This window comes from Cynocephalus volans, chromosome 10 (genome assembly GCF_027409185.1).
Source record: "Cynocephalus volans isolate mCynVol1 chromosome 10, mCynVol1.pri, whole genome shotgun sequence".
NCBI classification, from domain to species: Eukaryota; Metazoa; Chordata; class Mammalia; order Dermoptera; family Cynocephalidae; genus Cynocephalus; species Cynocephalus volans.
The window spans coordinates 105,671,104-105,697,695 of NC_084469.1; the positions used below are offsets into that span (position 1 = coordinate 105,671,104).

At 57.3% G+C, this 26,592-nt stretch overlaps 1 protein-coding gene across 2 annotated transcripts; it reads right to left on the bottom strand.

Annotated features, from left to right (window-relative positions):
* On the bottom strand, nucleotides 1-26,592 carry ADGRL1 (adhesion G protein-coupled receptor L1). Of its 2 annotated transcripts, XM_063111958.1 has the most exons (23): nucleotides 26,523-26,592; nucleotides 23,013-23,226; nucleotides 18,477-18,586; nucleotides 14,944-14,958; nucleotides 10,505-11,305; nucleotides 9,230-9,544; nucleotides 8,437-8,540; nucleotides 7,953-8,138; nucleotides 7,782-7,820; nucleotides 7,473-7,656; nucleotides 7,160-7,282; nucleotides 6,465-6,679; nucleotides 6,018-6,188; nucleotides 5,368-5,577; nucleotides 5,072-5,292; nucleotides 4,804-4,870; nucleotides 4,302-4,393; nucleotides 3,486-3,654; nucleotides 1,955-2,083; nucleotides 1,676-1,772; nucleotides 1,454-1,582; nucleotides 1,265-1,282; nucleotides 1-743 (listed from the first exon to the last, which is right to left on the bottom strand). In XM_063111958.1, exons 1-23 carry the CDS (start codon nucleotides 26,590-26,592, stop codon nucleotides 1-3), a joined length of 4,422 nt encoding a protein of 1,473 aa, XP_062968028.1. The 2 variants fall into 2 exon arrangements, with proteins under 2 accessions (XP_062968028.1, XP_062968027.1); XM_063111957.1 differs by lacking the exon at nucleotides 14,944-14,958.

Below are 26,592 nucleotides of genomic sequence, written 5' to 3' on the forward strand. Positions count from 1 at the left end.
TCAGAGACTGGTGACCAGCTGCATCTGCCCATCCCCATCGGGCCCTGACCCCTCGAGGCCGGGTGCTGCCAGGTAGCCCTCGTGGCTAGGCCGCCGCACCTGGTAGTAGCCCTGCAGGGGGTTCCGGGCCACCAGGGCTGGCGGGCGCGAGGTGTAGTAGATTTCAGGGGGACCGGGTGGCGCGGGCGGGGGCGGGGGCAGGGCCTCGCTGGGCCCCTCAGGGCTGCTGTCCGGGTAGGAGGGTGAGTCCCGCAGGTTGGCCCCGCTGGCATAGAGGGAGTCCCGGCCTGGAGGGGAGGAGAGGGGCCGGCTGGTGGCGCCGTCCTCTGCCGTGCAGCTCTCTGACTCGTCCAGATCACTCTGGTACAGCACCGACTGGGCCCGGGGCAGCAGCAGTGGCTCCTCCAGGGCCTTGTAGAGAAGTTCAATCTCCGCCCGGTCAGCACCCCCGGGCCCGCCTGCCTCTTCCTCGCCACTACCCCCGGGCACAGGTGGCACAGGGGGCTCGGGTGGTGGAGGGCCCTTGACCCCACTGCTGCTCCCCCGCAGGTTGTTATGCACTAGCTCTGAGATGATCATCTTCTCGAAGGCAGCGGCGTCGGCCAGGTTCCGGCCCCGGGGCGGCTCAGGTCCCCCATCCCCTGGAGGGAAATCTCCGCTTCGCAAGGAGTAACTGTTGTTGAAGTTGCCGTTAAGGGGCAGGGTGTCCATGCCGCAGGCTTCCCGGCCTCCCAAGGGGTGCTCTGCAGGGCAGAAGGAGGCCGGTCAGGAGCAGGGGGGGGCCTGGCTGCATTGGTGGGCAACGAAGGGGCATGGCTGTGTAGGGAAGAGGGAGCTCGAGTCCTTCTGGTTTTCCCAGGGCTTACCCCTGGCCCCAGGGGGACTCTGGTCTCACATTCCATTTCTTCCTCACTGGCAATGGGGATACCAGCCCAGCAGCAGATTAGTGAAAGGTGGGGGCACAGTAAGGACCAGTTCCCCCAGGGTCCCCTCCCAGCTGGGGGTTCGGAATCTCAGCAGTGTAAGGAGGCCTGGATGACTGGATCTACTTCCTATGCTCGGACCCTCATCACCTTTATTCCCCACCTGAAGGCCCAGAGTCAATGAACACCATGCATCTTCTGCCAAGCCAGAGGCTTTGTGTGTATTGTGGGGAGGAGAAGGGGACACCCTGAGTTCTTCTCTCTAAGTAAGGCCATTGGAGAAAACCACTATCTTGTTCCTCTTCCCGCCTCAGAAACATTACCAGGAAAGAGAGACTTACTGGGTTCCCGGAAGCTCCCTGCAGGTGCCAGCCAGGAGAGAAAAGAGAAGCTAAGAGTCAGCTCAGAATGCTGAGTCTCCGCTCCAGGTCAGGGGGCCCAAGAACGCCCCAGTGGGAACCCCTCGGGATGCAAACCCCGTGCTTCCTGGCCTGGGAGACCACTCCTGCCAGCACCCAGGGTGTTCTCACCTGGGGAGTTGAAGACAGGGGGCGAGGAGGGATTGAAGCCCACCGACTCAGCAATGAGGGTGTTGTAGGGGCTTGTGCCCCCACGAGGCTGCAGCACAGGGTTGGTCAGCAGGTGGTTGCCCATGGTACCTGCCCAAGGGGTCAGAGGTCACAAGAAGGCCTGTGGACATGGGTCCAGGAGTCTTGAGGGACCAGAGCAGGGGCAGAGGGATGCCTTCTCACCTCGGTTCAGGGTGGGGGTGCTGTTGATGTCACCCGCCATGAAGGAGGACTCAGTCTGTTTCCTCACAGTGTCGTTCCACATCCTCCGGATTCGGCTCTGGGGACACAGCCCAGATGTGAAGGAGTCCTCGGGCCTCCTACTCTCAGGATCTTTCTGAGCCTGCTCACCTCATCAGCACCATCAGATGCCCAGACTGAGCACTCCCCTACCTCTTGGGCTCTGGGTTCCAACACCCAGCACCAGGAAGCCCTGCCCAATGCCCCACCCCACCCCCATACCTGGGTCCCTGTGTAGTAGCGGGTGTTGCTTCGCATGGCTGAGGTCTTGAGGGAGCCGTGAGTACCCCCTGGCGGGGAGCGGATGCAGCAGTAGGAGTGACGCAGGCACTTGCTGTACTCCTTGTGCACCTGGGAGGGAGGGGGACGGTCAGCTCGCAGGGGACACTGGCCTCCTTTGTGATCCAGCCACCCACAGGGCTGGCCAGAGGAGTGGCTCCCCGGGAGTCTAGAGATGGAGCTCCCAATGGGCATGTTATCCCTCTCAGCAACCAGTGGTCCATAGAAAACTTGCTGTCACCAGTCCCTCAACAGCCAACCGATCAGGCTTGCTCTCTTCCCACTCAGGTGCATCCTCTTTTCTCCACTTCCACTGACAGTTTCCCGTTCATTCACAAACTCAACAGGACTTAAATGAGCATCTGCTATGTGCCAAGCACAGTTTAGGATTCAAGGACAGCACAGACCCAACAGACACAACTCCCTACCTCTCACAGCTTGTATTTTAGTAGGCAGAGACAAAATGTAGACAAAAACATAAACACATTTTGTAGGATGTCTGAAAGTGTTACGTGCTGCAGAGGAAACTATGGCCAGGAAGTGGTTTGCGATTTTAAATAGACCAAGGGAGGTCTCATCAAGGAGACCTTTTGTCCAAGACCTGAAAGAAATACAGCAGCAGGCCCTGCGGACATCTAGGAAAGAACATGAAGCTCGGCAGAAGCAGGGGCCACGCCCTGAGGAGAGTCCATGTCTAGGTGTCCAAGAGTGCAAAAGTGAGCAAGGCTGGAGGGGAGGGGAGCCGGAAGGGGCCCTGGTTGGACCATATGGTCCTGGGGGCTGTGCAAGGACGTTGCTTTGACTGTGTGTCCGAGGGGGGACCCCAGGACAGCCTCCCTGGCAACCAGGATTCCTGTGATCACTGTTTCCACTGAACCCCTGCCTTAGCCTCACCTGCCTCACCATCCCCCCCATGCCCACAGCAGTCTGCCCAAGGCTCTTCACTGCCCTCAGGACCAAGTCCATAAATGCCTCAGCTCAGTTTCCCCAGGTGCATTCTCCAGCGTGCCACCTGCACTCCCTCTCCACGTTCCCCTGCTACTGTTGTCTCCATATTTATTTTTTTAAAGATTTAGATCTTAACACACTTATTTAAAAGGGAACCTTCCTATCACCACAAAATTCAGTTTGTCCCAGAACTATTAAAGTAGGAAACGGTCTGTCAGGGTGGTGTCCAATGTGCCCCACATGGCGGGGAGGGCATCCCCTTCACCCCGTTCCTGCCCTGTGCCCTCCCACCACCCTCAACTCTCCAATGCTCGCTTTTTTCAGAGCCTTCTTCACCCCCAACTAAATCCTCCCTGATCCTGAGCCTGCTCTCCCCTTGCAGTGGAGGAAGGTCGTGCTGTAGAAGGCAGGCGCCTGTAGCACACATTGGGGGCTCAAGGGGGCGCCTGGATCCCCTCACCCTTGCCTGCGTGCCCAGGAAATGTCTTGAGGGAGGCTCTGACCTGGGCCCCTGCCCTGCCCTCACCTTCTTCTGTAAGGCGCAGTGAAAGACGAAGATGAAGACCCCCTGGAAGGCGTTGAAGGTGGTGAAAAGATAGGCCATGACCACCGACTCCTTGTTGATGAAGAGGAGGCCAAAAGCCCAGGTAAGACCCAGCAGGAAGAGCAGCGCGATGGCCCCCAGGGCCCAGGATCTGGGGTTGGGGGGACAGGGACGTCAAAGTCCCCTCCAGAGGAGACGGCCTCGCCTGGCCTCCCCCAGCCCTGCTGCCTGCTTCCATACAGGGGAGGGGCCCTTGGTGGGTCTGGGTGCTGTCTGCAAAAACCCAGCCTGGTGCTGAGTAGGTTGAGTGGGCCTTGTGAGAAGTGGCTGCCCGGTGACACTTTCAACCCACCTAGGCCTGAGAGAAGGAAATGGGTTGGGGTTTTGTTTATGTCAGTCATTCCCCGCCGGCTTTTTGTCATATTTCCAGACCACTTGAACTACATTTTGCTGCCTGTTTCTCTTTAAGTTGCCCTTATATGGACCCACATTTTTTTTTTTTTTTTTTTTTTGCAATTGTCCAGTCCAGGGATCTGAACCCGTGACACCTTGGGGTTATAAGGCTGCGCTCTAACCAACTGAGCTAAGTGGCCAGCCCTGGACTCATCTTTTGAAATTAGCCTCATGCAGTTATGCTCCTAAAATCACAGGTTGGATGTGCTAATGATATGCTTTCAAATACCAGAAATACCTATCTTGATACTTAAAATCACATAATTTGATATTAGAGAGGAGAAACACTGGGAGAGGTCAGGCCCAGTGTGGGGGTCACGGGGGCAGGGGGTATGGGGTGCTCACTTAATGTTGTCGAGGCGACTGGAGTCAGGTTTGAGCACGGATGAACTTCGGATCATCTTGTGCAGGGTCACCATGAGGAACACCAGATTCACCTGGGGGTGGGACAGGGGCAGGGGCTGGACTGGGCTGAGAGTCCCTCTACCTCCCTCAGTGAGTTCTGGGATTGGGGCCTAGCCTGGCAAAGTCGCAGCTTTGATTCCCCTCCTGAGGGCGTCCTCTGCGGAGAGAACCTTGTCCCTGCCCCTGAGGTGCCTGCTGCCCTACAGTCAGTTCACTGGCATGACTGGCTGCTTAACATTGCTTTGCAGTGCTGAGTGACAGGCCTCAGCACTGGAGCTCTACAGACCCAGTCTGCTCCCATCCTTTGAGCTGGCTGCTCAGTTCCGACATGGTTCTCAAACCAGCGCCACTCGGAGAGAGGTAGTGGTGGGAGCTCGGGGGTCAAGGCCAGCCTGGGTGAAGGAAGGAGGTGGAGTCCTAGAGGTGCTGCCTTCCAACTTACCACGATAACAAATGACACGGGCCCAATGAAGCTCCAGATGAAGTAATTGTCCACTCGGAGCCAGCAGCTGTGAAGGAAATGAGGCCAGAGTAGAGAGACGCTGAGGGGCTCTTCCCTCCAACCCCAGGAGGCCAGGGACGCTGCAGCCTTGAGGATCCGGAAGAGGGAAGGCCTGTGCCCTGAGGGTCCTGGCCTGAGCAGTGTTGCTGAGCAGGGAGCCAGTCAGAGGGACTGACCCGGGGGGCAGGGCGAGAGGGGGGACACTCACGCCTTCTCGGTGCCATAGCTGCGGTAGTCAATGGCGGCTGCGATGCCTACCACCAGGGCCGGAAAGCAGTAGCCGCCCAGGTAGTAGTACTTGGTGCGGGAATACTCGCTCTCAAACACCTCCACCAGCAGCAGGTAGAGGTGCACACCCTCCAGGCACAGCCAGGAGAAGGCAGCCAGGAAGAAGTAGTGCAGCAAACCAGCAAAGATGGGGCAGGCAATCTGTGGGGGGTGCCACAGGTGAGGGTCACCCCAGCGGGCGTCCCCCGTACCCCCCCGCCTTGAGCCCCAGCCCACCTCATACTGAGTCTTGTCTATCCCGACCAGGAAGAGCAACTCGGCCAGGAAGAGGTTGATGCACAGGTTCTTGTGGATGGTGTTGCGGTCAGTCTGCAGCCCCCGCAGGAAGCAGAAGGTGGAGATGCAGATGGCCAGGCAGACCAGGGAGATCACGATGCCCACCCAGGTGATGACTGACAGCAGCAGCTCATTGATGCGGCCCTGGTACTGGGGACAGGAGCAGGGGCATGCTCAGGGCCTCTGGCTTTACACACGGCCAGGCTCACTCTGGGCTCAGGTGCCAGCTGCGGGTAAGGCCCCGGGCAGGGCCATGGGCCACGAGGACCCCTGGTGCCGCCCACCCGGCCAATCTGCCAGCCCCCACCCCTCTGCAGGTGGCGCGCTCACTTCCTCATGCTCTGGAAGGCTTGTGGAGAGATGACAAAGGTGACAGCAACTTCCTTCTCCAGAGTGCCTTGGGAGAAGGTGGGACTGTGACCAGGGAGAACCAGACGCATGGCCTCTCACCCCAGGCAAGACTGGTGGCCCCCCATGCCCAGGAGGCTGGCCTTCCCTGGCACCGCCCATGCTGTGCGCTCTCTAGGATGCCATGCAAAGCTGGGCCAGCAAGCAGCCCGCCCAGAGGAGCAGAGCGCCGGCCAGCTTACGATCTCACGGTGAGCCATGAGCACTGCAAAGTTGGTGAGGTGGCTGCAGGCACACGTGGTATGGGTCTTGTTGGACTCCACCAAGCGGCAGCCCTGGGTCGACCAGTAGCCCAGCATGGAACGCTCCGAGTAGTTCCAGAAGGAGCAGTTAGCATTGAAGTGGTTCTTGTCCTGTTGTGTAGCAGTGACCAGTGTGTCAGAAGTGGGGAGTCTCATTCCAGCCCCCTATACCCAGCTATAGGGCCGGTGACAAGCATGAGAGAAGTGCTTGGGGCTTGGGGCTCCAGGTGACAGAGTCTGAGATCTCTGGAGTCAAATGGCCCAAGCTACTGAAATGGTGGCCAGCGCCCCAGGGAGACGCGGTAATTGCTCCAGAGATGAACACACAGTGGGGGAACACAGAGGACGCTGGGATCCCCACGGAGGAAGGGGGACAGCTCGGCTTACCTCTAGATGGGCCACGGTGAAGATGACAGGGTCCATGAGGAAGACACGGCTGGACTCCTTGTTGATGGACGCTGCAATGACCTGCGAGTTCACCACCAGGGAGGCGCCCCCCGGGCCCCCCGGGCCTGCTTCACTCGCCAACTTCACCGTGGCATTCTCCGTGGACAGGAAGAGGCCCAGGTTGTTGTAGAGAATGAAGACAACTTTGACAACCCCTGGGGAGGACAGGCACATGGGAGGTGCTGGCAGCCTTCAGCCACACACCTCCATCCAGGCCCCTGGCTTCCTGGACCTGCTAGCTCTGCAGCCCTTAGCCAAACTGGTGACTGGGACCTCTGAAGCCAGGCCATGACATGGCAGTGGGCCAGGACACACAGGGGCTGGGTCTCCAACCCACCCTCACTCGCTGTGTGACCTTGGGCGAATCCCTCACCTCTCTGAGCCTTAGTCTCAAATGGCACAATCCTCTCTAAGATGGGGCTACTGAACAGGAGCCAGCTCTGCAAACCACAAAGTTCATTCTAGGGCTGTGAAGGGCTTTGGGGGACCCATGAATCCCCTGAAATTTTATGCTAGCTCCAGTGGATAAAACCTGATAAAAGTTCAGAACTGCTGCCCCCCATAAATGGAACAGACATACCAGTACAGGGCCTGGGGACTGTATCCCCACCTGAGGCCCCGCTGGGGGCACTGACCATTTCGGCTGTTCTGCTTGATGGTGTTGGCAGACAGCTGGATGGAGTTCTTCCTCGGGTACTCCTGGGGGAACACCAGCTCCTGCACCTGGCCCTCCGTGTTCAGGACTGTGACCTCCAGGACTATAGAGACGGGACAGCAAGGCACAAGTGTTGGGGTCTGTTCCCCCTTTAAGGGCTCAGGCTACTGAAAAAGGCCCTGTGACAATGTTAACAGCCAGGGGGACCAGGCACCCTGTGGTCTCCAGGCTGGGCTGGACTCCACAATTCAAAATTCATACCCAAGCTTGCCCTGGGGTGATGAAACACTCACCCACATTCTCCTTGGCAGCCAAGAAGCGGGCAGGCTCCCTGACATTGTCGGCCAGCAGGAAGGCGCCCTCCTCCAGGACGTCCAGGAGCATGGTGGCTGTGTGCACCTGCTCTGTGGCATTCATGTCCTTCCAGGACTCGAGAGCCTCTGGCCGGAGCAGGTTGTCCACTGTCTCTACCACAGCCTGCACAGGAGAGGGACAGTGCTGTGAGTCCCCCCAACATCCTCTATGTCCTCAGGTGGGCTCTGCATCCCTCCTGACCTCCATCCCCATTCCACTTGGTCAGGGGAGACTCCTGTGGGTCTCACCTTGATATAATCCTTGCAGGTTCTCTCTCGCTTGTGCATCTGAGGAAAGAGATGGAGGTGGCATCAGGTGGGCCTCTAAGCACCGCTGCTCTAATCCCAACACTCTCACATCCAGGCCGGAGGTCGGGTATTTCCTGAGCCCCTGGGCGCAGCCCCTTCCCCAGGCCCCACCTTGTTATAGTTCTTGCCAGCTGACTCGCGCTCGATGGGCCGCAGCGCCTGCAGCTGGGCATCCAGGATGTCCAGCAGCTGCTCCATCAGCTTCACGGAGGAGGACACATCCCCCGCGTAGATGGAGCCCCGTGTATGGCGGGCCAGCTCGCTTGCGATGTTGGCTGCATTCTCCCCGCTCTTGATCTGCATTAGGTGGGGGACAGGGGAGACCCCAGATCTGTCAGGGACCATCCCTCTCACCCCCACATTCCCTCTTCACATCCCCACCTGCTCAGCCCATCCCATCCCTCTCTCCATGTCCCCTTCTCCCACCCCATCTGTCCCTGCTCCCTCTGTCAGTCAGGGAGGGGACCCCACAGTCCTGCCTTTCAGACCTGCCAGCCCCTGTTTGTCTCCCTGGTTGCTCCACTACCCCCACTGGGCGCTGGGCCCTGGGCCCGAGCAAATGCGCCTGCCTGCAAGGGGCAGCTGGTGCTGGTACCTTCTGGGCCACCTGGTTGACCCAGGGGGAGGTGCAGTTGCTGAGGTCAGGGCCCCGGGGGTTCCAGAGCCCCAGGGCTGGTAGACACTGGAAGGAGGCAATTCCTGCAGGGACAGACAGACAGGAACAGACAAGGGAGCCAAAAGGAAGGAGAGAAGAATGGGCCAAAGAAGGGGGAAAGAAGATGAAAGAGAGTGGAGGATGAGTGGGTGAAGAGAGAGGTGAGGGGAACATGGAAAAAGAGACATGAAGAAGGCCAGACAGTCAAGAGAGGTCACTCTGAGATGACATAAGCCACCCCTTGCTTCCCCCAAGCTCTCCCTCTTGGATCCCCTGCCTTGGCCTATCAGAGTTAGAACCTTCCAGCAAAGCACATCTCAGAAACGGGCCCCCCCATGAAGCCTCTTCCAACCTGCCCTTGGAGTCACCAGAGCATGTGGTCCCTGCCCCCTTTGGCTCATCTATCCCGCAGCTGGCTGTTCCTGGGGCTGTTCCATCCCAGCCAGGGCCAGGAGCCAAGTCACCTCATGTGGATTCTCTGCAGGATCTGCAGGTGCTCAATATTCTGGAGGGGCCAGGGGGAATGACTGAACTGCCACTGTGCCCCGAGAACTCTGCTGGGCACTGGGGACACAGCTGCACACAAGCCAGACATGACCCTGTCCTCAGAAAGCCCCTGCTCCAGCAGAAAGACCAACCCATGAGTGCATCTGCGCTAAGCTGCTCTGGGAGCACATCCTCCGTCCCTCCCCTGGCCAGCCGCAGCAGAGGTGGCCACAGTCTCTGCACTCACCTCGAGTTCCCTTGGGGCAGGGCCTCTCCACCAGCATGCCCTGCTGGGTAGCCGGCCACTGGACCCGCCGTACCTCTCGGGGCTCACAGAAGAGCTCGGGAGACACGTGCAGATTGGGGGCTGGGGGCCTCCGGGTGCTAGGTGCCGGAGCTGTGGCTGGAGGTAGGTCAGGTCCCAGCTGGTTGATGGCACCCACTGGGTGTGTGGTGAGGGGCGCCCGGCGGAGTGGGGTGGTGGCTGCAGGTGAGGCAGTGCTGGTGAGGGGTGTGGGCCGGGCTGTGGTGGTCGTGCTGAGGGGTGGGGAAGTGGCTGGGCCTGGAAGGGAGAAGGGATACAACACAGGGTCACTTCCACACTCAGGGCTCCACCACACCAAGCCTGGGCACTGGGTTCCTGGCCATCCTGGCATCTTCCTCACCTACTAAGTGGAAAGGTGTCTGAGGCCCCACTGGGTCTGGGAACAGATCTCTCCTGGCCTCCCTGTGCTGGCGAGACCCCTTATGCCCATGGGACCATATAAAGTATCAAAAGTTGGTAAGAACCCATCCGTGTGTACTCTGAGGTCTGAGGGTGCATTCCAGAGAGGCCAGGAAGGCGGTATCTGAGGGCTGCTAAACAGAGCTGCCACCTCCCAGCCTCCTGGCTGGCTCTGTCTCTGTAATCTGGCTCCACCCCTTCCCTCTGGAGACTTCAGTTCCCCGTTTTTTTTTTTTTTTTTTTTCCCCCGTGACCAGCGCTCAGCCAGGGAGTGCACCGCTCATCCAGTTCCCCGTTTTGCAAACGAGGTTGGAACCCCAGGGCTGCTCAGAGCTGGCTTAGGGCAACTGAGGAACAGAATAGTACCAAGGAGGGACCCTCCACCCAGTCAACATCTGTTTTATGGCGATTGGGCTTCTACCTAGGAGTTTGGTCGATTCAACGGTTCCAGAGCTATACATGCCCAGGCCCCTGAGAGAGGCAGTGAAGTTCAGTGGTTAGGAGCCCAAAGTCCTGGGTTCAAATCCTCAAATAAGTAAGCTAACCCCTACTCACCCGGTGCCTCAGTTTTCTCATCTGTAAAATGGGGGCAGTAACGATCCCTTTTTCCTAGACTGTGAGGATTAGATGAGCTAACTCTGAAGTGCTTAACAGCGTTTGTCACACACTGACTTTTTTTTTTAACCTCCAGGGCTCACACCCAAACCCACCTCCAGATTCCCAAGGACTCACAGAGTGGGCCCCCCACCCGGGGAGGAACGCCAGCAGGCTCTTGGCCTGCAAGCGAGCCTTCCTCACCAGCACTGGGGTCGGGCGGCCCAAACTCCAGGCTGTAGCGCACCACGAAGTAGTTGTTCCAGACGTAGAGCTGGTTGTCGCGAGGGTTGTAGTCGACGGAGGAGACGAACTGATAGGGGTTGGGGAAGGCGAGGCTGACGGGCTCCTCGCGGTTGGCATTGGTGTTGAAGGCGTAGTCCACGCGGTTGCCGGCCACCTCACTGTCGTCGTCCACGTACACGGAGCGCAGCACGTAGAGGACACCGCACACCATGAAGGCGTTGGACGCCGAGCGCTTGTCGTAGCCCGTCTCCCACGTGCCCTCGAAGCGCAGCGTGTAGGGGTTGAGCTGGCTCACCACCAGCCGCCCGTTGTTGCCCTCCGTGGCGTAGATGACCCACAGCCCGTTCTCGTCCACGGCCAGGTCGATGTCGGTCTTGCCCCCCCAGCGGTAGGGCGAGGTGTCATGGTAGTTGGCGGTGTTGATGACCGTCTCCCCACTCTTGATGCGCGTCCGCAGGTCGTACTTGACAATGTTGCGCGTGCGCTCCTTGTTGTAGAAGACGGCGCCGTCGTAGACCACGAAGCCCGTGCCGTCCACGCGGTTGGGCAGGCGGTAGGTGGTGGTGTGGCGCGCGGCCACGTAGTCCTCCCACGAGGCGTACTCGGTGAGCGTGTCCGTGCGGTAGGGGATCCAGGGCATCACGTAGATGCGGTCGCCCGCCTGCAGCGGGTCCTTGCACCACGCTCCAGACTGGTGCTCCGACTCGTGCGTGGAGGTGGGCTCCAGCACCTTCTGCAGAGTCCCTGGGCACACGAAGACTGGGCCGGGCAGGTGGATGGGCAGGGAGGAGATGGGAAAGGAGGAGCACAGGCGAGGGAGGGGGAGAGAGGGGAGAGAGAGGCGAGTTGGTCACTCGGCGGGGGGGAGCCAGGTTGTCCCCTCCTGCTGCTGCAGTCACGGTTGCTTGGTAGGGCTGGTGATGGGAAGGGGTTTCTGGGCTGGGACTCCCGCCCCGCCCAGCTGCCCCTCTCCCTGGAGATGTCAACCCTGGAGGCCATTAAGAGCAGGGTTAGTGGAGGGGAGGGGGAAGATGGTGCCCCACTTTCCCTTCCCTGGCTGCTAGAGACCCCACAGGCTGGGGATAAAGGGGTTTGGCAAGAGCCCTCCCAGAGATGTTCTCTTGTGATTTCAGTGGTGGTGGAAAGATTCTCCCTGCTGCAGTGACTCCTAACTTTGACATTCTAGGACTCAGCACCCGGCCCCTTCCCCCTCCTCTCCACCGCTATGTAAGAACTAGGGTCCAGGGTCTCATCCTTCACCAACCACACCAGGACAGAGATATATGTATTTTTAACTCCACTTTCTTCCTCCTGCAAAAATTGCAAGGTAGAGTGATGTTTCCGGACCCACGGTGGGTGTCAGAAGTGCCCCCCTATTCCAAGGTGGGGGAAGCATAGGGGTGTCAACTCTCTCCCAAGTTTCCTGATGTAGCTGTGCCCCCCACCCCATACCCACGAAGTCAGTAGCCGAAGGGATTCCTGGAGGCAGCTCCCAGGCTAGGACGGGCAATGGAAGAGTCCAGCCCCTCCCCGGGTGCCCAGCCCTGCCCCAGCCAGCAGGGTCTCTCAGGGGGTATGGCTCAGCAGCAGACACTGACACTGGTGCACAGGGGGTGAGGGGGTGGGGACACGGAGGGGGACAGGACTCCCAGGAGAGTTGGGGAGGGGAAAGGAGAGCTGTGCGGAGGTAAGAGAGTCAAGGGGGGCGGGGGGCTCAGCGAGGTCCTGGCTCCGAGGGAGGTGCGCTGGAGACCACCTGGGAAGAAAGGGTTAGTGCTGGCGGAGGAGAGAGGGGGTGAGCAGAGAATTCACTCCAAGGCCCAGGCCCGACTGAGGGTCCCTTCCGGGGGGGCAGTCCCAGGTCCAGCTCGGAGGGGGCAAGGGAGGGAACCAGGTGCTAGGATAAAGACCCAGCCCGCCCCAGCCAGGCCCCCCCGCCTCCCCTGCCCCGGACCCCGATTTACCTGTGACCATCCCCGGCTCGGGAGGAGGGACCAAGGCAGCGCTGATGTCAGAAAGGTGGGGGTCCCCGCCCCACCCCCCCATTCCCTGAAAAGGAGGAAAACCTCAACTGCATCTCGTTGGCCGCTGCTGGCCTGCCCACCCTTACCCCATCACGTCCCAGTACCACCTGTTCCTAGCCTCCCTTACTGATCCAGTGGGGTCTGTGGGGCCACTCCCCCACCCCAGAGTGCTGTGGTCCAGATGCCCCTCCATCCAGGATGGCTGGGCCTCCCTCTCACCTCCCCGCTAATAGAACCCACAGACGGGTGGGGTCCAGGGCTGCAGTGTGGGGTGGGGGAGTTTGCAGTGAATTCTCTGCTCTTGCTTGGCCTGTCACTAAAGCAGCTGGGCCCGAGGGAGACAGGGAGGGCTGGGACCTGGTATTGGCTTGGGGGGCGGCCCCAGTGGCAAGAGGGGCTTGGGCAGGAGGCACTCCATCCTCGTTCCCCACTGTCAGCCTCACTCCAGCTGGCTTGGGAGGGTATGCAGCCCTCCCTTCACAGCATCAGGGACAGCTTGGCTCAAGGGTCCCCAAGCACAAAGCTGCCAGGAGCATGTCCTGTTTTTTTTGTTTTTTTTTGTCGGGGGGATCTTGGTACACAGAGGTGGGCAGCAGCCAGAATGATCCTGGCTTGGGCCAGGGGACCAGGCCATTCCCTGTCCCCATGGCCCCAAGAGGTAGGCCTCCACCCTCTCTCCAATACACCTGGCCTCTGCCCTTTTCCTCTGTTCCCCAGGTCTCCCCTCTGCCCAAGCCAGGCCCCCCTGCCAGGTATGTCTGTGTGTGTGTAAAGGGGGGTGGGGGAGGTGGTAGGCCTAAGCCTGACCTGGTCAGTGTCCAGGGAGGAAAAACGTGTAGAGATCACCCTGGGGGGACGGGGAGAAGATGAGGAAGGGTCTGCCTGGGGCCTTAGAGTGCAAGGACCCCTCCCCAGCACCAAACTCTCTACATCTCCTCTTCCCTCCCCTCTCCCACCCCACCCCTTCCCTCCCCTCGAAGAGAAAAAGATCCAGTGCTTCTGTATCCAAACCACCGGGCCTGCAAGAAGAGTGGCTGGTGCGGGTGGGAGAGCAACTTCAGGAGAGAGGGAGAGTGGTGGGGTGCAGTGAGGGGCGGGACCTTGGCTGGCAGCCCAGGCCTCTCTGAGATGGGGGACAGGGGTGGGATGGGGAGGGGAGCAGCTCAGAGGGACCCCGCCCCACCTCCCTCTCAGGGGATGCTCCACAGGCCACCGTAATTTCAAGGCCAAAGGGATCCTAAAAGGCCATCTCACCCAGCCCCCACCCCTGCTGCCTGCCTCAAATCTGTCCATTTCCCAAAACTTTCTGGGGAGGAAATGACCATCCCCAACACCACCCCCACCCCGCTTTGAAGCCCTTCAGCTGCTGCGCTTCCCCATTAATGGACAGCCCCGCCCACCACTGGAGTTCTGCGCAAGAAATTACGGTGCTTGTGGAAGTCCCCAGACCAGGTCTAGGACTCCCTGTGCCCCGCCCCTCTCCCTGGTCCTCTAGCCACAACAGCCCAGAAGAAACCCTGACTGCAGCTTTGCAAGTGTGAAAGAACCAAAGAAAACGCTCCCCCACCCCACGCTCCCCCCACCAGGAGGCCCGCCCCCACCCCCTCGCCCCCAGTTTTGGCAGGCTGAGCCCTCCCAGGGCTGGGGACAGCTGACACCCCTCCCCAGGGCTGGGCCCCCAGCTGGTCAAGGATGGGGATTGGGTTGGGGGTGAGGGGGACCGGTGCTCCATGCTCCAAAACAGCTCTGGGCCTTGGAAACGCCAAACCAGAAGGAACTTAAGCCACCAGGAGCCCAAGAGATAGGAGGAATCTGCTCCCCAAAAGGAAAACAAAAGTGTCCCCTCCATCCCGCCTCCTCTGAACCAGAAACATGTTACAAAATGTGCAGCGGGGGGAGGAAGACAGGAGAGAGAGAGACAGCTCACCCAGTGCCCCTGGTGGGGGCCGGGGAAGGGAGTCCCTCCCTCCCCACCCGCCATGGATGCTTAACACGTCTCCTGAAGGAGGCAAAAGAAGTATGAGAGAAGGCCAGGTCCCCCGCAAGGGCCAGGGACCAGGACGGAGGGACAGGGAGAGAGAAAAAGAGAGGAGGCAGAGAGAGAGAGAGAGAGGCAGAGAGAGAGGCAGAGAGAGAGAAAAAATCCTGCCCGAGCTCAAAGAAGAGCTTCCGAGGGTATCTGGAGGGTGGAGATGTCCAGCCACACCAGGGCTGCCCCCCACCCCGGGAGGACACCCCGGGGTGGGGGATATTGACTGGACCAAGTGGGGGTGGGGGGAGAAGAAGGGCCAGGAGGGGAGGGGGGTCACATAAGTATGGTACAGGTAGAACAAAGTGTGAGTTAGGGGTTAGCATTGGTAACAGTGCGTTTACCTTTCTGCTCCACTTCTACTTTAAGCATCGGAAGAGAGAGAGAAAACAAATTGAAAAAAAAAATGTGCAAGAAAAAAAGAGAAAAAAAAAAAGAGATTAAATTGCTTTCGTTTCTTCTCTGGCCACACGCCCCCTCTTCCTCTCCTTCCTCGCTCCTGCTTTCCCAACCCCTTTCCGTAGCATCAGCTCAGCCCCCGCCCCCAAGTCCCTTCCTCTGGGGTAGGGTGGGGCGAGAGGGTACCAGGGAGACAGTCAGAGGGGGACACACGGGAGGGAGAGACAGAGAGAGACACCAGGTGTTGGGGGTGTAGGCAGGCAGGTGGACAGAGCCCTCAGGTGGGAGGGGGCACCCATGGTGCAGAGGGGGCAGGGAGGGGGAGCCCCAGCTGGGAGGTGGGGTCTGGTTGGGGGGGCACCAGGGAGTGGCGGGTGGAGGAACCACTGGGCTCCCCTCCTTCACCGCCTGTTGCCCTCCTGCCAGAACCAGAGGCCTGGAGGGAAAGGGTTCAGTGTCTCCCAGGGCCTGGGCCACCCCTCCCAGCCGAGAGAACAGACTGAATGCCTTCCCTTTGTGCTGGCCTCGCCCAAGTCCAGCTGAGTTCCCCCAAGCCCTTGCAACCCAGAAAAAGCAAACACAGAGAGGGGGTGGCAGCGCCAGACACTGACAACAGAGGCAGACAGGCAGATGCGCCCCAGCCTCCTCCGAGAGCCAGGGCTGGGGAGACAGGCAGAGGGGCGGTGGGGGCAGGGCACACAGACTGGGCGGGACAGTGGGTGGGGGCACAGACACGCTCCCACGCTCCCCAGGGCTGGAGTAAGCCTGAGGCTCAGCTTCTCTGCCCAGCCCACCCAGGGCCCAGGAGCCGGGAGCTCCGCGCCTGCCCGCTGCCTGGTGGGCGGGCGGCACCTGGGGGAGGAAGGGGCACGGTTAGACTGTGCTCAGCTGCAAAGCAAATCCAGTGTTAGTCGGGCTTGTCCAGTGTGGGGAGAGTTCCCACACATCCAGTGTCCCCTCCCCACGGTAGCCCCTACCACCCAGCCCTGACCCACCCTCACCAGCACTGGGGTCACCCCAGCCTCTGAAGCCCAGGGCCAGGTAGCTGCCCAAGCCACACCTCTCCAGGTTCTGCATCCCTTGCCCCTCAGGAACCTCCAGCCCTCTGAAGGCCCAAGCGAGGAGTTCTGCAGGGATGACCTTTGGTTCCCTTCCCAGCGCCTCACCCGGGGCCTGGCATTCAGGAGGTGCTCAGTGAACATTTGGGGGACAAGTGACCGTCCACCTTCCCTGTCCTCTTACCAAGCTTCCATCGCCCCCTTCCTCTGGAAGACCAGGAGATACCTCAGCCCCCAGCTTTGCCTGCTGTGTGTGCATCTGTCTCTCTGTCTGTCTGTCTGTGCTGTCTCCCCAAGAGCTCAGGCTAGCTCTCTCCCATCAGACTGGGGGCAGCCAATCCCCTGGGCTGTCCTGCCCTCTGTCCCTGGAGCCCTCCTGGTCTCTGTAGGTTGTGTCCCTTGGACCACACTCAGGGACTCGGCTCCAGGAGGTCTCTAAGCTCCTCTCCTCCCCAGGTCCTCTAGCTTTTTTTCTGCTTCTGAGTGGTGTCTACTTGCTTTGGACTTCACGTGGACAAGGGTGTTTTTCCTGCCCTCTATCTCGCCTGCCTGCGGAGGAGGTGGGTTTGTCACAGTATTTTTATTTTGATTGCCATGGCAGTAATAATGATTGGTAAGCAACATTAGGAGTAGTCACAATAAAAGCAATGACTACCAAGTGTCCAGTGCTTATGAAGTACTACGCACCATATAGGCAGTCTTTTGAGACCCCTGTATATAGATGGAGAAACTGTGGCTTGGTAAAATGAAGCCACACAGCTGGCAGAGCAGGACATTTCCTTGCATCTATGACTTGGGGTGCACATAAGCTGTACCACTGACTCAAATCCTTGCAGCACTTCAGAAAAGTGCCTCCCCTCAACCCCACTGCCATCACAGATGAATTAACAGGCCCAGCTGGCTGGAAAGAGAATCCCTACCATTACTGAGCACATCCTAAACCAGGCATGGGTCTGGGCACTGGGGGGGTGAAGCAGCCACCTCTGCCCTCAGGGATTTACACTCAGCACTCAAAACTCTGCCACCAGAAGACTCTATGGCTGGCCCTGGGCCAAGTGATTCTCACATATGATCTCACGGACTCATGCCTCCTTGTACAGTGTCCCAGGAAAATTAAGTCACCTGCTCAAGGTTTCAGAGCTAGAAAATCCCAGAGCCAAGTCGAGCCTCGAACCTCGGCCCTCCTGACTTTCCCTCCGTGCTACGCTCGCTGCCTCCCACCCTCCTTCCCCGCCGCCCCAGCCGCGGGGGTGGGCAGTGTCCCCAGTGCTGTGGGGAGGCTTCAAGGAGCAGATAGGTGTTCCCCTCAGGTGGTGGCTGAAGGCCTCGGGCGCTGAAAGGAAAGGGCAAGGAGTAAAAGAAGAAAGTTACGGAAGCACATAAGCAATTGTGTTTCCCTCAGCGTCGTGGAGTCACCTGTGAGGAGAAATCAGAGGCTGGGAGGAAGGCTGGGGTGGGAGGGGAGAGGAGGGAGAGTTACAGGGGCTCCTGCTCCCCTGCCTCTGCCCCCCCACACTCAGATACCCTGGTGGTCCTGCTTCCTCCCCCCTCTGCCCGGAGGCCCTACCTCCAGATTGGTTACATGAAACCCGGTGGGGGAGGAAGGGGAAGGAAAGATGGGAGGAGGGAGGGAAGAAAGAGGGCAGGAAGGAAGAGCAATGTTAAGGGTGGGGTGCTGAGGAGGAGAGACCCTGTCTTTGTCTGCTCCCCTTGACCAGATGCAAGACAGCTAGGCTTCTGGCTCCCCAGATCACCATCCTCAGGCTTCCTGGGGGCCTCTTTTAGTCCAACATGGTGGCAGTTCCTTTGCAGACAGGAAGTGCTATCATCATAATGGGTATACCAAGCAGGAGATATGAATCTGTTGAAGATGCCCCCAGCCCTTCACACTGGATCTGCCACCAGGCCTCAGAGGGTGGTCTGCCTCTCTACAGTTATAGAGTCCAGCCTCCATGACTGGGAAGGGGCAGAGCTTGGGGAGCATGGCGAGTGAGGTGACAAGAGAAAGGAGGGTGAGTTGAGAGAGGCAGGTGGATGAGTGAAAGGGAAGAGCAGGTGTGTAAGGAGGGTAAGGAAGGGAAGGGCTGTGAGAACAGGAGGCAGAGGGATCAGAAGGGCAGTGAAGTCAAGGGAGAGGAGAGGCGTAAATGTGCCAAGCACAGCACAGGAGTGTGGCCTTGAAGTGTGTACATGAGCCAGGGTATGCGTGAAGAAGCAGGGAGAGTGGGCCAGGGTAATGAGTTGGAGAAGGTGCCCCCATGGAAGGGGACAGAGTCTCTGAGGAGAGAAGCAGGCCCAGCTGTCCCACTGTGTCCAGCTCCCATGTACATGTGAATATTTGTGGTGGGTCAAGGTATCTCCTCCTCGATTGCTCCATGGGGGGAAGGGCCTGTGTCCGCACAAGGAACAAGATGACTCACTGTAGGGGACACAGTCGTACTGCACCTCCAGGTACTTGTAGGTCCCAGGACAAGGGTCAGGAAAGGCGTCAGAGCCGGCGACCACCACGCACTGAGTGCGGTTGTTGCACCTGCGGAGAAGAGACAGTGTGCTAGGAAAGGCAGACCTGGACCCCAGGGGCTTCCAGGGTCAGGAGAGGAATAGACACCCCCAAATTGGGATGGTGCCATGGAGCTGGAGACCAAGCCCAGGGGCCTTGCATGGGCGTTGTTTTCTGTTTCCTGCATGTTCTCTCTTTCCCACCAGACAGGATCCTTCTACTTTCAGCCCAGACACAGCATCACACTCCGGGCTGGAATGGAGGAGACACCCCATAAACAGTGCCTTCCTAGCCACCCCTCCTCCCCTTCATCCTACGTAAGTGTCACCAGTACTTTTACATCCTTGGTGTTTTTCTTTAAATTCACTTCAAAGCCCCTGCATTGTTTACTGAAGATTAATACATGTGCAGCCACACTTGTGAGGTGGTATCTTTGCAAGCATACTATCAATGAAATGCTCCCTGTGTCTGGCTGTGTCTACCTCAAACCATCTTGAGGACATGTCCAACCCTGTGTTTGGTGTTATGAGGATCTGCAGCCAGAGCAGCCAGGAAAGTCTTCATATAAAAGCCATTCTCAATATCCACAGGGAACTCCCCTGAGTTCCTGTCAACTTCTCAGGGCTCTGGCGAGCATAGACAGGGGGGCCTATTTCACAACAAAAAGATGTTTCTCATCTGCTATCTGTCTGTCTATCCCCACATTAAGGGTCCCAGTTCCTGGAAGCAGGGTAGGTAGGTCTAAGCCAGGCAGGACACAGAAGTTTGACTTGGATTCCTGTACTGGCTGGCCACTTCCCTTCTCCCCCAAAATAAGTAGTTTCAGAGGCTTCCCAACAGGTATGGGGAGAGGGGGCCCCTGGATCTCCTCTTCAGTCCTGCCCTTATCCAGTGAATCTAAACACTGAGGCAGAAACTTGACAAAGGATGAAGGATCTAGCAGGGATAGAGAGATAAAGATGCAGGGGAGGAATGGGGCAGGGGAGATCTGTCCATATCCACCCACTCCCACCCCTTTCTTTAGAAATGGAACACCAGGGCTGGCTGGTTAGCTCAGTTGGTTACAGCATGGTGTTATAACACCAAGGTTGAGAGTATGGATTGCCATACTGGCCAGCCACCAAAAAAAAAAAAAAAAAGAAAGAAAGAAAAAAAGGAACACTACCCCCAAAAGATTAAACAGAGGGTTACCATATGACCCAGCAATTCCACTCCTAGGTATATACCCCAAAGAATTGAAAGCAGGTGTTCAAGCAAATCCTTGTACACGAATGTTCATGGCAGCACTATTCACAGTTTCTGAAAGGTGAAGACAACCCAAATGTCCACCAAAAGAGGAACAGATAAACAAAATGTGGCATATCCATGCAATAGAATATTATTCAGCCATAAAAAGGAATGAAGCACTGACAACGTGGATGAACCTTGAAAACGTGATGCTGAGTCAAAGAAGCCAGACACAAAAGGCCACATAGTGTGTGATTCCACTTACATGAAATGTTTAGAACAGGCAAACCCAAAGAGACAGACAGCAGATTAGTGGTTGTCAGGGTCCTGGGGAATGAGAATGGGAGCAACTGCTAATGGGTACAGGGTCTCCTTTTGGGGCAATGAAATGTTCTGGAACTAGGTAGAGGTGGTGGTTGCACAACGTTGTGAATGTGCTAAATGCCACTAAATATGTTCACTTTAAAATTGTTAATTTTAGTGCACAAAAAGGAAACCACACTATCCTGACAATTTAAATAAGTAAATTACTAAAATAGTTAATTTTATGTCACCTCAATAAAAAGGCCAAAAAAAAAAAAAAAGGAAAGAAAGAAAATCCAAATTTTCTTCTAGCTGGTGACTGAATATCCCAGCCTCCCTTGCAGCCAGAAGTACACGTGATCAAATTTTGGCCAATGAGGCAAGAGTGGGCATGCCATGTGCCTTTAAAGGGCTATGCTCCCAGAGGCACTGCGACAGTGCAGCGCGTGCTCACTTGGTTTAGGTCGATGTATTTATTCCAGGGTGTCCCTGTCAGAGCAGTTTAGCTGTAACCCTAACTAATACAAAGAGCTAGGTTGGGGCTCAGGAGAGAGAAAGGGGGCTAAAGCCCCCCTTGTGATTCCAGATGTGGCTCCAGATGCCCCATCATGCCCCCAGGACCTGGTAAGTGCACTGCTCTGAGTTCCCCTTGGGCACTGGAAATGGGCCAGATGCTGTACTAGGTGCTGGGGAGACCCTGGAGAACAACACAGACCCCAAAGCCAGTGCTGAATGAAGCCACAGGAAGAATTTGGAGAGGTAGGAGGTAGGAAGAATGGGATTTGAAGGAGGAGCGGGGCACAGTCTAAGCAAAGGCTAGAACGCTGCACTTGGATGCCCACGCAGGGGTGTCAGGAGACAGGAAGGGGGAAGAATGACAAGAATGTTGGAAGGGGATGGAAATTTAAGAGAGAAATGGTGGGAAGGAGGAGATGAGGCAGCTCCAGTCCAGCCCACCTGTCTCAGCCACTTGACCACACCTGTCCCCTGCCCAAAATTCTCCTGAGGCTCTCGGTGATCCCCTTCCCCCAGTAACACATTCTGAGCTGGCCCCAGCCCTCTTTCCCTTTTCCCCATTCTATGCTCTGAATGCACCCTCTCAGGCATTTGAACACATTCAGTGAGCGCCTGCTGTACACCTGACCATGGATCTAGCAGTGATGGACAGAACTGCTCATCCCTAGGGGGGCTGACAGCCCAGTGAAGAAAGACATAAAATAAAAATGATAAAGACGCAAAATATCAGATGGAAGTATGGATGGAAGGCAAGGCAAGGAGAGAGATGCAGGGAAGGGGGACAGGTAATGGGAGGGGGGCCTGCAGTTTTAGAGAGAGGGTTCAGGAGGAGCTCGCTGAGAGGATAGTTAGAAAAAGCCACGAGGAAGGGGAGAGAGGAGGCATGCGGATGTCCAGGAACAGCATTCCAGGCAGGAGGAACAGCCGGTGCAAAGGCCCAGAGGAAGCACTGAGCAGGAAGTTGCCTGATGTGTGCAAGGATCAGGCTGGTGTGGCTGGAGCTGAGTGAGTGGGGTTAGGGTTAAAGTGTGGAGGAGGTGAGAGCCAGAAGACAGGGCAGGGCTGCAGGGCTTTGTGGCCGCAGGAAAAACTTTAAGGACTTTGGGTTTTCCCTGAGGGAAGTAGGAGCCATGGAGGGTTCTGAGCAGAGGGATGGGACCTGACTCAGGTATTCATAGGTACCTGCTGGCCACCGTGGGGAGAACAGACTGTAGCAGGCAAGAGGGAGGCGAGGAGAGCAGGCAGGAGGTGCCTCCCGCAACCCAGGGGAGAGTTGGTGGCACAAGCAGTGGTCAGATTCTGGGTATGATTTGAAGGAAAAGCTAATCGACTCTAGGTGGACTGGCTGTGGGTGTGGGAGAGGCTCATGCAGTTTTGCACTCACAGTGCCTCACCCTGGGATACCCACCCCCACACGAAGAAATAAACTCACAGTCAGTCACAAACACTCATCCACACCCACACGCTTGTTCACAGACACATACTTAAACACATTCGGACAGTCACAAACACGCTCAAAGACATACATGCATAGCCACACACAAACACATTCACACACACACACACACACACACACACACACCTGCTCACAGACACACACATAAACATACTCAGATATACACACTCACAGTCAAAGACATCCACCCACAAACACACACACTCACACGCACGGTCACACGCTCAAACATGCACACACACTCACGCATACACAAACACACATCACTCTCAGATGCACACTCAAACACACAAATTCACAGACACGCTCAAAGATGCACAGTCTTACATACTCAAGCACTTGCCCACCCCCACTAACGCTCACACACACATAACATACACTTCTGTCATGTATTTAGATGTCTCTGCCTTGGGGAAGGCTGATGACATCTCATGTCTGGGATAAGCTCTCCTTCTGCTCCTATAACACCTTACCCGTGTCCTGCCCCTGTTTTTTCATGGCAAGCCCCTACCTGCCCCAGCTAATTCTGGAATGAACTTCTAGAGGTGATGGGCCGGTGGTGGGGAAGGATGGGCCAGTGCATTTTTGGGTACAAGCCAGGGTGGGGGTACAGACTGATGAAGGGGACACAGGCTGGTGGGGGTGAGGGCAGAGATGGGCTGCATCTTATTTGCTGGTTACATGGGGCCCAGCACCTAGTAGGTGCTCAGGAAAAACATATGGAATACATGAAAGGAAGCCTAGATGCTGGCCAGTTAGCTCAGTTGGTTACAGCGCAGTGTTATACCACCAAGGTCAAGGGTTCGGATCCCCCTACCAGCCAGCAGCCAAAAAAATCCCCAAAAAGAAAAAAACAAAAAAGAAGGAAGACTAAAGGTGAACAGGGTGCGCTGGCCAGGGGACATGTGGAGGATGGGCATTTTATTCAGGAACCTGCCCTGGGAGCCCGCTCACCTCTGCGACATGATCTTGAAGGCATCTGGCAGGTAGCACTGCACATTTTCCATCTGGAAAGGGTCGGCATCGCAGATCTTGTCATCTGTGCGCCCGTAGTTGGCATTCTCCACCATGATGACGTCGCTGCCTGGGCACCGCAGCTCGATGGGGTAGCCTTCGCACGCCAGCTCCCGGCGCATCAGCCCGAATGGGAGCCCGGCCCGGCTCAGGCCTGCAGGGAGGTGGGGGGCGGCGTCACGCTCCAGGCCCGGGGCCAGGAAGGGAAGACCCTGCTGGCTGACAGGAGGCACCACCTCCAGCTCAGCTGTGTCTGAGAAGCCAGCTATGTGAACCTCAGTTTTATTCAGCTGTAAAATGGGCTTCTCAGTGTGCCTACCTGTACAGTAAGGATGTTAACCTGGCATCTGCCCTTTGCCCTCCGCCTCTGGGAAGTGTCTTCTAAGTGTCTCTGGAATGTCTTGTCTGATAAGAGTGTCTGTTTTCCTGGGGGTCTTGGGACATGCTCTTATGGGTTGAACTGTGTCCCCCCAAATTCATATACTGAAGTTTTTAGTGAGCGCACCGGCCATCCCTATATAGGATCCGAACCTGTGGCCTCGGCGCTTCCAGCGCCGCACTCTCCCGAGTGAGCCACGGGGTCGGCCCCATATACTGAAGTTCTAACCCCAGTACTTGAGAATGTGACCTTACTTGTAGATGGGGTCTTTAGAGAGGTAATCAAGGTAAAAAAGTCATTAGGGTGGGCCCTAATCCAACATGACTGGTGTCCATATAAAAAGGGTGAATTTGGACACAGAAAAAGGCACAGAGAAAAGGTGATGTAAAGACACAGAGGACACCATCTACAAGCCAAGAAGGGAGGCCTCAGAAGGAGCCAACCCTGCTCACACCTTGACCTCTAACTTGTAGCCTCCAGAACCAGGAGAAAATACATTTGTGTTATTTAAGCTGCATAGTCTGTGTGGTGCTTTGTGACAGCAGCCCCAGCTAACTCATGCACTAAAAGTGTGACTTAGGTGGGAGCCTTGGGTCATGTAGTAACAGTTGACCTCTGAAGTGGCTGGAGATTGAGGTCAGCCACATGGGCAGTCCACCACATCTACATGACTGAGCTCCAATAAGGACACTGGACACCAAGGCTCGGGCAAGTGTCCCCGCTTGGCAGTACACCATGCATGTTGTCACACATCACTGGTGGGAAAGTTAACGCTGTCCACAGCCCACTGGCAGGCGACAACCAGAAGCTCTGCACATGGAACTTTCCTGGACTCTTTCCCATGTGCCTCTTCCCTTGGCTGATTGTAATCTGTGTCCTCTCACTGTCACAAACTGTAACTGTGAGTATAACAGCTTCCTGTGGTTTCTGCGAGTCTTTCTAGTGAATTATAGAACCTGAGTGTGGTTGGGGGATCCCTGAACTTGCACTTGGTGTCAGGGCGAGGGGGGTCTTCGGGACTTTCCTAACTTCACACCACCCCACGCAGGAAACAGAGAAAGCATGGCAATGCACTCATGTTTCTAGAAGAAACCGCAGAGACCGGCTTTGCTGCTTCCCAGCAGAAAGGGCAGGCATGGTGTGGCCTAGGGACTGGCAGCAGGAGCATCATCCGGGGGCTGGCTCAGAATGCAGATTCTGAGCCTCACCTGAGCCTGCTAAACCAGAATCTCAAGGGTGAGGCCAGGAGCCTCTGGGGCTACGTGCCCATCAGGTGATTCTGATGCACAATCAAGGTTCAACAGCCACTGCTGTGGCCTCCGGGTCTCAGTTTCCCAGTCTGTAAAACGGGCACCTACAGCTCAGGGTCAGACTGCAGGAATTCCACAGCCTAGAGAATGCTCTTTGAGGAAGTGCTGAGTGCACGGGGAGGACACTTCAGTGAGGGGCCTCCTGCTTATTATTTGGGAAACCTCCCAGGATTGCTGTGACAATGACAAAACATGTCCTGGGCAGGCCCAGGTCCTGGTGGGGTAGAATTGTCCCATGTCATTCATCACCCTGTGTTACGCCGGGACTGAGAGCTCTGACTCAGGAGCAAGATGGCCGGGATCGAAATCCCAGCTTGGCCACTCCCTGGCCAGTGGGCTCGTCCATGTCACTGACAATCTCTGTGCCTTTGGTTCTTCCCCCAGAAGCAGTGAGAACAACTCCCATCTCATAGGGACATTGGGATGGAGCCAGAGTGTTCATGTGTGCCAGCAGCACTTGGTGGGACAGTAGGAATGCTAATTATTGTTATCGTGAGCATTATTAAGGCAGGTAATCTCTGCATAACAGAGGGGTCTTGGCACAGTCCACGGCTGGGGCACCCACATTCTCGGATGCTGGCCCTAGCCAGGCTTTTTTGCAGGGTGCTGGAAGGAAGTGGGGACACAGAGAGTGGCCCAGAGGCTCCAATGTGGGGACTGTCGCTTATAGATGCAGGAGTGACCGCTTGTGGTATGGGGTTGCATGAGGTCACTTGTGCACAACGGCAACAGGGCCAAGACGGCCCCTTTTCAGAGATTTGGTCCCTCCAATGCTGGCCGGGTACCGCAGGGGCATGGCAGATAGGCCCTTGGGGTTTTCTGGGGTGAGTCGAGTCCCAGTTGGGGGAAAGTTCTATGTGTGTTCCTCTTGCACCATCTGCTTCCTTGTCTAATTTTAGCCCTTCCCAGACTGGGAGGGAGGGCTGGGGGTGGAGGACTGGCTCAGATGGGGCTGGGGTTGGAAGCAGCCCCTCCCGGCCCAGCTGGGGCTGTGGGGCAGGACCTGGATGGGCAGAGAATGCAGGCAGATGCTGGGGGAGCTGAGGCTACCCGCTGGACAGCTATGGCAGTGCCAAGGCCCTGGGGCACGTCTAAACAATGTCCCCTCAACCTTTATGGCTTCCCGAAGGACAGGGCTGGTGGGAGGGGGGCATTGGGGAGCAGGGCCCACCATCGGTGCCCTTCAGACAGGGCTGGCAGGCTGGCAGAGGGCACACCCCAGGGTGAGGGGAGAGGCCAGTGGGCACCTTCCCTCTGCCTCTCTCCTCTTCCTGCCCTTGCCCCCGCCTGGGCCCGCCATGGGGACCATAATTGAGTAATCGGTGGGGGTGGGCAGGCACACTCGGGGGCACTAATTGTGGCGTGTGCAGGATCCCGGGGCCGGCATAGGGCCGAGCCAGGTAATTAGTTGTTTTTAAATAAACGTCAGCGGGCATGCTTTAATTAAGCCTTCTTCCCAGTGAGAGCCTTGGAGATGTAATCAGAGAGAGAGAGAGAGAGAGAGAAGAGCATTGGCTAACCAGGAAGGCCTGTCCTATCCCAGGGGGCCACAGTGGGACAGCTCCTGGTACCCTGACCTGGCCCACTTGTCGGGTCTGAGGGGATGGTCTGGGGACCCCTTGATGGTGCTAGGAGTGTGTAGTCACCAAGTCTTCCTTCGGCCCCATCCAGCCACGGTCTAGGATGGGGCAGGGGCTGTGGTTCTTTACCAAGTGGTCAGGTTTGGAGATGCAGCGCCTCCCTGGCCCCAGCAGCACCTACCTTGGGTGGCTGAGGTGACCAGGACAGCGGTGACACACAGACTCCAGAGCACTGCGGCCAGGCGGGCCAT